Source organism: Pangasianodon hypophthalmus, chromosome 7 (assembly GCF_027358585.1).
Source record: "Pangasianodon hypophthalmus isolate fPanHyp1 chromosome 7, fPanHyp1.pri, whole genome shotgun sequence".
Lineage (NCBI taxonomy): Eukaryota > Metazoa > Chordata > Actinopteri > Siluriformes > Pangasiidae > Pangasianodon > Pangasianodon hypophthalmus.
This window is the reverse complement of record NC_069716.1, coordinates 13,856,418-13,868,603: the sequence shown is the minus strand read 5'-3', so window position 1 is coordinate 13,868,603 and position 12,186 is coordinate 13,856,418. Positions and strand designations below refer to the sequence as shown.

At 36.9% G+C, this 12,186-nt stretch overlaps 1 protein-coding gene across 3 annotated transcripts in view; it reads left to right on the top strand.

Moving 5' to 3' along the window:
• The window catches only part of pcdh19 (protocadherin 19), a 73,987-nt gene extending 62,061 nt beyond the window's left edge, over nucleotides 1-11,926 (top strand). For 2 of the 3 annotated variants that reach the window (XM_026917661.3, XM_026917663.3), the window contains exon 5: nucleotides 9,427-11,926. In XM_026917661.3, the coding sequence (XP_026773462.1) occupies nucleotides 9,427-9,980 (554 nt within the window). In that variant the 3' untranslated portion in view covers nucleotides 9,981-11,926. Of the gene's footprint in view, nucleotides 1-8,731; nucleotides 8,842-9,426 lie in introns of all 3 variants that reach the window. The other variant, XR_008301960.1, reaches the window with a different exon arrangement.
• The last annotated feature ends 260 nt before the right edge of the window (nucleotides 11,927-12,186 follow it).

Sequence of the window (12,186 nt, the reverse complement as noted above, 5' to 3'; positions counted from 1 at the left end):
GCAGGCAGATGTAAAATAATCCAGGTGATAATCCAGGTAACAGCCGTTACTAGTGAACCATCCGAGTAGCACCCACTCAAATAGATGCATTTTCAAATTTGACCAGTGAGAGGTGCGCACCAGCTGTCACTGGCCGGTTTCCTGGATGACAGTCAGATTAACCAATCATTCTCAAAGCAACATGGTGAGACAGCCAATAGCAATTGTTTCAACATGGTAACATAGCAACAACTATAGGAAAAGATTACTTGTTTTAAAAGAAAGAAAAGAAATGTGTGTATTTAGTTTTATTTGTAGGCTGTAATATTTAATTAATTGGTCAAACTGTGTTTTCGATGCAGTGTATTAATAAAAAATTTAATAACGTATGGTAAATTTTTATTAAAACTTATAGGCTTACACACACACACAGAGTACAGTATATACCATATATATATTTCCACACTCAATAAGTGTAGACGGTTGGTCATTCCACTTCTATGCAGATCTACCAGTCTATCAGTCCATCTGTCTCTCAGTCTGTTGATCCACCACAACTCCAACACACTGATCCATAGGCAATGTTTTTTCTACATTTAGCCTATCAGCAGTGGTGGATTATTATTATTATTATTATTATTATTATTATTAAGTGTTTAGAACTGGTTCTTTAAACAAAATCAAGCACCCAAATCAAGCACCCAAACTTCATGCCATTGCTTGCGCAAGAACCAAAATAAGGACTGACAGCAACAGAGATGGAACAATCAACAAAAATCTCCTACATCCACCACTGCTACAAAACAGCTACAGAGCAATCACTGCATATGTATCCATATGACATACTGTATGTAGGCCTATATGAAAAGCTAATGGCTGGATTGACATCATGGTGACATTACTGTTACATTCATGTGGCCCATAGAATGACCCTCTTGCATTTTAACAAATCCTTGACCTTTCCTTTATAACCACTCCTATGCCACAATGCCAACTGTGCACACAACAGTGACATTTTCCCCTTTACTGTGTCACAGTCTTACACGACCTGTTAGTTTAGGGGTAAACCTCTGCCCACAGTTGGCAAACACCCATTTGCTAACATTGCCATAATTCCATACAAGTTACATTTGTCTTCAGACTTTTAATTAACTGCATGGAGTGAGTCAGTCCATTGCAAAGCCATTTCCCCCTCTTCTTGCCTTTATTTTTCTGCATAGCTCTGGGCCAGCCAGATCCAAGGTGTTGGTGGTTAAGCCAATAGCCATCCCTGATATGGGACAATGTAAATTGAAATTGACGTTTGTACATGTTCCTTGATTTTTCCTGGTTTGTCCAGGAGTGTTAACATCAAGAAATGTTCATATAAGAAGGCTTTGTTTTGTAATATGCCTTTGGGTTTGAATAAAAATAAAGGGTGTTTTTTGGTTCACTATCATTTCTGTTATTCTCCGTTCTGAAGCCTTGCCTATTGTGAACACTTTAAATAGTAAGTCCACACCAAATCACATATGGCAAAAAGTTTCTGCTTCACTGGTCTCTCGAGGTTGAAACTTTCAAGCATGTTGCTGCTCTAAAGGACTTAAAGCTTATCATTCTTGCTTCTACTACTTCCTACTACTTCCTGCTTGGACTACTGCAATGCATTGTTTTCCTGACTTTGCCTTTAATCATTTTACTTTTTTCAGATTCAGTGGCATGTAAGTGCAGTCCAGCTTTGTACACCTTAAAAAAAAAAACTATGCGCTATGTTTGATGATGAAAAATGTTTGTTAAATTTGTATCCAAAATTACTGAGTATGAATGTAAAAGTACACATAAATATAAAACTAATAAGATTTACCTTAAAATTACAGAAAGAAAAACATTATATAAAGGTTTATGAGCATACTAACAATTTAATGAGCTACATATTTAATTACAGATAATTAAATATAATTTAAAAAATATTGCTCTGGATAAGACCGTCTGCCAAATGCCATAAATGTAAATGTAAATGCAAGTGCCATAATTATTGCCATTTTACATAAATTTGTATGTAGTTTAAGAAAGCAGAAAAATTACTGTATAAAAATATAGTAATTTCTCTATTTAAAAAAAGAGAAATAAATGTAATTTATCATTATTTGTATAATACTTAAAATAACAGTTAGGTTGTTAATTTACGGATAATGTCTTTCATTTTACAGAGTTTTTGTATATTATTTAAAAAAAAACCCTGAAAACTACTGTAAAATTATGCAACTTAATTAAGCAACTTCTGCAAGAACATCAAAAGTTATGTGACAATGGAGTTCTTCGAAAAGATATCTTGATGCTAATTTGGAATTGTGATAGCACACCAGTGTTCAAAAGTTCTAAATGCAGCATTTAGATTTAGCATTTATGTTCCGTTCCACCCATGTACTATTTACTCTAAGCTATTCTGCCCTAAAGCTGACTTCTTACTATAAACTTGTAAGTTTATAAGATAGTATGTAAAACATATGCTGGAGTACTACCTCAAAGAAGCCAATATGTGTGAAAAAAAAGTATTTTATAGGCTACTCTATCAAAAGAGTAAACACAACTACAAGCCACATATACTTAGAATACTTAATTATACTTTTCTAAGTATATCTCGATCAAAAGATTAAGTACAAGTATAGGCCAAATAGACTTTTCTAAGCCAAGCATACTTCAGTATAATTTTGTTAAGTATATCTCTGATAAGTACATAAAATGTAGAAAATATACTATCTTATTTTTAGTTTAAAAGATGTATACTAACAGCACACTTGAATAAACTTCTTTTTTGTAAGGGCAGTCTAAATGGCAACAAATTTTATCGATTTATTTTGTTGATTACAAAATGAGAACATCAAGAGAATTTTTTTTTGGCAATGTGTGGCAATATGTATTATTATTTAGCCTCTGTAGTATGCATATCTAGGTACACATATTTCAAATGATCCAAAACATTAGAGTACTAAACTGCAACATTTCTGATTTGTCAGCAATGCTGTGAGACTTGGATATTAATGTATTATTTCTGTAAGTCAACTTTATTTACAGAGCAGTGAAAAATATCCCACCCCAGAGCTGACATACTACTCTGAAGCAGCGAACTGTTCTTTACATCTTTTTTAATACAAGTGATTGGCAAGCTTACTCTCCTGATGAATTTCAATAGACCTTCTCTGTGAGGGGGAGTAGTTGGGTGGTATTCTACCTGTGCTGCTCTTTTTCTGGCTTTGCTTGAAGTTAAGCTGTATTGAGCATTTAATTGCTTTCACTTTTAACATCATGTTATCTTTTGCATGCCGAAAAAAGCAAGAGATATAGTTTTATCTGGGATTGGCAGGCTGGCATGTTCTGTTGCCATTTGTTATTGTTAGTGCAGACCTTTGACAGAAACATCTGTGATTTGAGGATAAAGTGGTAGCAGGATGTGAGAGAGCTGTTAATCCTTTTCAGAAAGATGTAATTTACAACGGCACCACCGGAGACCGCAAAAAAAGGACCCTGGCAAAAGATTGCCACATGACATAAGCGTGTCCTTCCTACTAAAGGAAACAAATATTTAAAAAGGACTTTCATTATCCTCAGATCATTCATGAATAAAAATTGTGAGGCTCTTTAAAGTGCTACATATTGAAGTACAGGATGTAAACAAATCAATGTTTCTAAAAAAGCCAAGCATATTCAGATGAGAAGAGCATTTTGGGGAAAGATATTGTGCTTTGCCAGGTGTTCTAGCTAGTCACTGCTGCTGTGTATATATATATATATATATATATATATATATATATATATATATATATATGGATATCGCAGATGTTGCTATGGTGATGGCATTGACTTTTAGTAATAAAAAGCCTTTTCAAGCTTGTGTGTGCTCACCAGGCCTATTTATTACGAGCTAATGTAAGTCACTTGAGCCAACCTTAGCCTAGAGGCTAACCTTCCATTCCTTTTTGATATCTTCATTTTGCTGTTAAAGCAAAGGATAGCTGTGATGTTCACCATTTTCCCATTTCTCTCTACTCTCTGCCTCATGATCATGTGTGGGCATCCATTTGCCTGTATCTCTAAGAGTTACAAAATAAAGCCAGATTTTTACCATATTTCTGTACAAGTAAAAAAAATATGATTTAATACATTGAGTTGGCACTACATATAGCTGTGCACTATGCACAGAGCAGTATATCTCTGCTGGGTTCTCCAAAAAAGAATCATTTAATTCATTCTAAAACTTGTACGTTCATTGTGTGTTTTTCATCATTCTTAAATGATCATTCTCCGTTGTTATTAAAAGAAGATTTTCTATAATAATGATTGTTCTCTATCATTTAAGATGACAATTATAATGAAATGCTACTTCAAGGACCCTAGCTTGACTCACAGAAGCACTGTGTCACAGCTCTACAGCAGATTCTGATAGTATGTCCAGTGAATTTTTCAGATTTTTATGGAATGTTCCACAGGAGTTAAATTAAGTTATGCTCTGCAAATTGCTATTTGTTGTTAGATTTTGTGAATGAAAAATGAGATTTTTTTTCCAGCAGCCCTGTTATTTGAGTGTTTTCCAGAGTTTCCATTACATAGTGGTAGGGTTAACATAAAAAAGCTTCCGGTATAGACCACACCCACTTCTGATTTAAATCAGAATGTGAAAATAGATATGAATATTAGGAGCACTAAACAGATATAGATACAGATAATGGCATTGTGTTTTACCCCTAACGTACAGAAAGCACTGCACATAACCGTTAATCATGCATATGCTCTATGGGGAAACATTAAAGCACGGAAAGTGCTTTAGGGAGTGTGTATGCTTGTGTGTGTGTGCGCGCATGGAGAGAAGTTGACCCGAAGTGAGAAGGAGAGCCTAGCAGGAAAATCAACATACCAGCAGCACACAGTTTGGAATTCTCCTAGTTATTATTCTTTGTGAAAGCAAATGGAAGATAAAAAAGACCATAATTTAGCTAATATTCTGAGTCTAATTTTCTGAGATAAAAATTGGATACAGTATACACTGATCAGCCATAAGATTAAAACCACTGACAGGTGAAGTGATTAAGTGTAATTATCTCGTTACAATGGCACCTGTCAAGAGATTAGACAGCAAGTGATCAGTCAGTTCTCAGAGTTGATGTGTTAGAAGCAGGAAAGATGGACAGGCATAAGGATCTGAGTAACTTTGACAAGGGCCAAATTGTGATGGCTAGAAAACTGGGTTAGAGCATCTCCAAAATGGAAGGTCTTGTGGGGTGTTCCCGGTATGCAGTGGTTAGTACCAACCAAAAGTGGTCCATTGATGCGTGTGGAGTTCTTGGTGATGTCACTGTGGTGTTCCATTTTCTCGACTTGGTGATGATGGCCTTCACGGTGTGTCATGATACATCTAATGTTTTGCAAAATTTTTGTACCTCTCTGCTGATTGATACCTTTCAGCAGTGGCTTTGTACGGGGTTTGTAGTCTCTTTGCAGACCGTGGCTTCAGAAGTCAGATGAAACCAAGAAGATGTGAAGAAAATCCTACAGAAACAGCTGGTCTTTATTTGGGGTTAATCAGAACAATTTCATTGATGAAAGCTGTATGATAATTACTTCTTTTTTTTTTTTAAATAATAACATTGCAGAGCTTGAATGACAGTGTAAATACTAAGAAAAGGAAAAAAAAACACACATAAGTACAGTGAATAATATTTCAGGGTAATTTAAAAGGAACATACAAATAAACCACGGCAGCAAATTACCACACAGAATAATGCATCTTCAATTTAAAACAATTCTTTTAAAGCTTGGGCTAGTTCTCTCTCCCACACCGCTAGTATCTTCAAGGACTTATATGAGCATTCAAGTAGTTGCTTATAAATCAAGGAGACTGTGCCCTGACAGTTTCCAGTGTTTTTGATCCACTTTAACAATGGGTGATCATCTAAGCTAGAATTCCAGGGTACCCCATATGCTTTCATTGCAGACCTTAACTTCAAATACATAAAAAAGGAGGTACCTGGAATAATCTGCTTGAATATCCTGAAATGTGCACAGTCCACTACCATTGAATATATCACCAAATGTGAGCACACCTTTTAAGGACCAGGGAGGGTAACTGAAAGGCTGATTACCACATAATAGGCGGGTATTGTTCCAGAGAGGAGACTGACATGAGATTTTTTTAACATTACCTGTATGATCTTTTCTGCATTAAACCAAGCTTTTAAAGTAGTTGAAATAATGTTTCTGAACTTCTGATGTAAGCTTCTTGAGCCTACAGCAGTAAAAGGCAGATCTTGAAGCCTATAGGGGAGAACACAGTCAGACTCAATACTCCTCCAGGGTACTTTGGAGTGGGTGTTCACCCAGACACGCATGGCCCCAATTTGGAAAGCAAGGTAGTAAAGCATTAAGTTAGGGAGAGCAAGACCGCCATGCAGTTTTGCACGCTGTAATACTGAAAAACGGACTGTAGGACGCTTACCACCACAGATGAATTTAGAAATTAATGAATTAATTTCTTTGAAAAATGTAGGGGGAGGAAAACAAGGGAGCATGAAAAATAAAAAGTTAACTCTAGGTAAAATGTTCATTTTAACTGTACTGATTCTAGCTTGCATTGACATTTTTAAGTTGTCCCACCTCTGTATATCCCGCTTAATTTTCTGACTGATTTCAAAAAAATTTGTCTGAGCAACCCTAGACAGAGAATCAACAATTTTAATACCAAGATAAGTACATGAATTAGCAAAGACAATGCCACTAGGTAGAGAGGTTGCTTTAGTGATACTATTAAGTGCCATTAAGGATGACTTATCCCAATTTATTTTGTATCCAGACATAGTGCTAAAGAAATTGAACAATCGCAAATCCTCTGGTAGAGAGGTATTTAAATCTGAAAGATAAAGCATAATATCATCAGCATACAATGAGATGTGATGATGGGAGTTATTGATAGTTATAGGTGTAATTGTTTGGCTTTGTCTAAGAGCTTATGCAAGAGGCTCTAGTGAAAATGCAAATAAAAGTGGTGATAAGGGACAGCCTTGCCGGCAACCCCTTTGAAGTGAAAAAGGTTGAGATTGACAGGAACCTGTCATTACGGAGGCAGAAGGACATTTATATAACAGTTGTGTAATATTTAGGAACTTGGGGCCAAATCCAAATCGCTCCAGAACAGCCCATAGATAGTCCCATTCAAGTCTGTCAAACGCTTTGAGAGTGTCCAAAGAAAAAATGGCAGAGGTAACATTACTGGTGCGCGCATGATCAATAATGTGTGACAATCGGTGCATATTATCCGATGCTAGACGGCCCTTCAGAAAGCCAGTCTGGTCATAATGGATCAAATTGTCAATATATGGTTCCAATCGTAAAACCAATGCTTTGGCTAGGATCTTAACTTTGGCTGATATCAAAGATATTGGACGATAACTAGAGCAACTTAATGGATCTTTATCCTTTTTAAGCAACAGGGTAATGAGGGCTACATTTTGATCTCTATGAAGTGTACCGTGATCAATGGCATAATTCATGGACTTCAAAATTAGGGGACCCACAATGTCCCAGATGGCTAGATAGAACTCTGGAGGAATTCCATCAGGGCCAGGTGATTTACCTTTCTGTAACAGTTTAGCTGCATTGTGGAGTTCCTCCAGTGTTAAAGGTGCATCTAGTGATTCTTGAGCAGATATTGGTAAAGTGGGGAGATCCAGATCACTGAGAAAATCACTGCATTTTCCTCTGTCAAGGGAAACCTCAGACGAATACAGCATAGAGTAAAATAAGTTAAACTCATTATTAACAGCCTTTGGGTCCGTAGTAATTTCACCAGAGCTAGTTTTAATTACATCAGTGCTGGCTTTGGATTCGCACTGTGAGTTTCAATGCAAGCAATCTACTAGACCTATCTGCATTAAAATAGTATTTTTGCTTTGTTCTGTGAATAATAAACTCAGCTTTAGATATAGATAGAGAAGTATATTCTGCTTTCAATAAAGAGAGCTCCTGATAAAGCTTGTCAGAAAAAACCCGGGCCAGTTGGTGTTCTAGATCATGAATCTTTTTTACTAGCGCCTTGAACCGTTTATTCCTAGAGGCCTTAACTTTGGAAGAATATGAAATGCAGTTACCCCTTAAAAAACATTTTGTAACTTCTCACAACATCTGTGGATTATGGCAGTGGGAATTAATTCCCAGAAAAATAATTAGTTCTTGTCTAAGTTGATCTAAGACACAACAGATTTCAATATGTAGTATTTTTTTCCAAAAAGTAAACCAACATTCAGAAACCAGGTGGGAAAAAAATAAGTACACCCTAAAATTCAGTAACATGTAGAACCACCTTTAGCAACAATAATTTGAAGTAAACATTTCTGTTGGAGTTTATCAGTCTCTTGCATCATTTTGGAGAAATTTTGCCCCACTCTTCTTTGCAATATTGCTTCAGTTCATTAATGTTTGAGGGCATTCATTTATGCACAGCTCTGTTAAGATCCTGCCACAGCATCTCGATGGGTTTGAGATCTGCACTTTGACTTGGGCATTCCAAGTCCTTGATTTTTTCTTCTTTAGCCATTCAGATGTCGATTTGCTGGTGTGCTTTGGATCATTATCCTGTTGGTCTGACCTAGGACTGAATCTGCTGGGATACCCACTCCTGGGAAGAATGGCAGCTGTCTTGAAGGCTCTATATTTGTAACAATCCTTCTCAATGTAGAATGATGAATTTCCAATTGTTTGGAGATGTCCTTATTACCCTTCCCAGATTGATGAGCAGCAACAGTTGCTTCTCTGAGGTCATGGCTGATGTCCTTTCTTCTTGGAATAATAACATGAGTGCTCCAGAACACCAAACGGCCAAAAGCTTCTATGGAGGTAGTCACACTTTTTGATGATTAACTAATCTTGTGCATTTTTTTAGGAACATCTGGCTGCGAATTATTCTCTTAATGAGTGTGGAAGTAGGAAGGGTGTTCTTATTTTTTGCCACCTGGTTTCTGAATGTTAGTTTACGTTTTGGGGGAAAAAATACTACATATTGAAATCTGTTTTTTTTGTTGTTGTTGTTGTTGTTGTTTTTTTTTGTCACCTGAGGTTATTTGTTTGTATAAAGACATTTGTGCAGACCACGCAACTGTTATTTAGGCCCTGAAAAATTAAAACAAAGAACTGAAACAGGATCTACTTTCTTTTTCACAAGACTGTTTATTAAGCTTTAGCTTTAACTGGAATAAATTGGCTGTGATGAAAATTACAATGCTGAGATATTGTCTATGAGAGAAGCTACTTGCATGAAATTAGAGTGGATGTTCTGAACTTGCCACTTTCTTTGCATTATTTTTATGACTGCGTTGACATGTAAGAAGAAAGAGTGAAAAATGTAATAGTAAACAAAGAAGAACAACAGTTTTGTCATCAATTTAAGAAACAAAACTAATTTCCTATTTCTCATCCATTCAGATCCCTCAGAAGGCTTCCACTGCCAGGACGAGTGTCGGATCCTGGGCCACTCAGACCGCTGCTGGATGCCACGTGTGCCAGTGTCAGCACATGTCAAGTCACCCGAGCACAGTCGTGACGTCATCGCCCTGTCTATTGAGGCTACTGGCATGGATGTGCCACATTATGAGGACTGTGGAACCAGCAAAAGGACTTTTGCCACCTTTGGCAAGGACGGTCCAGATGAGGAGCCTAAAGGCACGAGGACAAATGAGATGACCACAGGCATCTGCAGCCCTAAAGCTAACAGTGGCATTCGTGAGGCCGGAAACGGGCGTGAGGCCATCAGCCCCATCACATCACCGGCACACCTTAAGAGCCCGCAGTCCAAGCCACCCACTGGCTACAATACATTAAAATGCTGCGATGTTGAGCGCATCGCAAACCGTAGTCTGCTGCGCCAGCCAGAGGGCAAAGACAGCGAGCCGGCCATGCGTGAGATCAACACACAACTGCAGGATGGACGGGAGAAAGAATCCCCTAGTAGCAGGCGCTTGAAGGACATTGTGCTTTAACTAGCTCACAGACACTTCCACCTAGACTGCAAGTGCTGTTCTGAGTGTGTGTTTATATGAGACAGAAAGAAGGGGCACACAGCTTTGTCTCTAGAGAGAGAAGTTGCATACTTTAGTTAGGCACCAAGGAAGAGTATGCTGGACAAAAAATATGTCTGCCAGGCTCAGGCAGAAGCCAGGGCTTCATAGTAACAGGAATTCTTGTCTTGTTTGTTTGTTTTTCTTCTGTTTCTCTTTTGGAAAACAGTGGACAAGCAGGTCAGTGTTAGCTGTGTGCATGCTAATCCCATCCCCCTTCTTGTCTCACTCAATCTTTTTTTATCCTTAAGGGGGAAAGACCTTTTGGAGGACCAGGGTGCCATCTGAGTACACGCATTGCCTTTTAGACTCATAATAGACTGCTTTTGGATAATGCCTTTTTCAGTGTGCAGTTTGCTTCAGCTGCCGAATGGTCCCATTGTACCCAGAGAGAATAATCCATTGTTCTGGAGGAGAACTTTCCCATGTTCTACACTGCCCAGCTCAGCTTTCCCAACATTAGTTATACATGAATGTGTGGGAGTGCTCTGCAGATCTCATTTCATTTACTTATTTCTTTCTTCATCAGATAGGACAAAGCTCTTCGGGTTTCCTCAAGACTTTGTTTAATGTAATAAGTAAATAAAACTGATATATGTGTTTATTACCACAAATTAAGCTAACTCTCACAATCCTCTGAAGTTGATGAAACATGCTCCATGGAAAAAAGACTCATTGCCTTTGAAATCTTTTGTGCCCATTCTTGACTGTAGCCAATGGAGCATTGTGCTTTGGTCTTGTTTTTTTTTTTCCTTGCTTTTTTATTTGTTGTAATTGTTGTTGTTGTTGTTGTTGTTGTTGTTTTTTTTTTTTTTACTTATCTATGGGACTAGGATAGAAGGGGTCGTCACTCATGTCTTGCTTGTGAAACTCTGTATTGGGTTTACTATGATCATTTTTAATAACCTGTTGTTATGTGACAATCCCTTTAATGTTTTGTTGCAAGAGTAAAAACAAAAAAATAAATAAACAAACACTGGTGTTCAACTAAAGCTACAGTAGCATTTGTTACACAAACACAAAAAAGAAAGAATTGTGAAAATATATTTTATAAATAATTTAAAAATATATAATGAAAATATTTAATTCTGTTGTTGTTCTTTTATCAGCCAAGATACAGCTGAAATTAACAGGCTTTTTTAAATGACTGATTACTTTTGTTTTCAACTGATCTTAGATTTCTGTTTAATGTGTTACCCCTGGTAACTGTTTATTTCAGTCTTCTTGTAAAAAGTTTCTTACTGGTCAGTTCTTGTGCCATTAAGTTTCTGTGTTGGCAAAATGCAGGGAAAAGACAAAAAAAATAAATGTCAGCACCAACAGTAGTGTGTCAGTACAAGGGGCTTAGAGTGATATAGGAAAAGAAACATTAAAAAGAAATAAATAATCCAGGCAAACATTAATATCACAAGTTAACAGATTGTTGCTCATGGTTAAAATTTAAGTCAGGACAAGGATCACACTTGTTTCTGAAGTAAGGAAAGGTACTCGACTCGTTTGTGAAGCACTGTTTGAGGCACTCGATATATTCTGTGGGTAATAGCTTTATGTAGCTTTCTGTAGCTACATGCGTCTGAATAGATTTGAAAAGCATTCCAGTTATGACTAGCACAGTGATGTCAGTATGTATATTGTTGACAGGACTACATAGATTACATGGAAATGTTGGTATGAGGAATGGAAGGTCATATAATTCAAGATTTGAAAACTGACTGTGTTAAGATAGTCAGATGGTTAAAATGCAAATGATATAGATCCTGTACCTGAATGTTTTTTTCTGGTCTCACCAACAGTGTCTGGCAACATAAAAACTGAATTATCACTGAATGTACACTGCAGATTATTATTAAACTTTTAAATGTTGTCCATATTGTCTCCTTATTGTCTCCTTTTCTGATTGTATCAGTGCTGCGTGTTTTTGTAACACTCTTTTTAATTTCGCATCACATGGCTAATAATGAGTGCTTCATCTGCTTTAACTGGAAATGTAGTGAGTGAACATGCATTGTTGAAAAGTAATAAGCATGATCTAAGCTATGCATATTGCAGTTATCCGTTCTTAAGTGAGCATTTGTCATAAATAAAAGTGTGAACGCTATAATGTATTCTGAATATGTACTGAATGCGT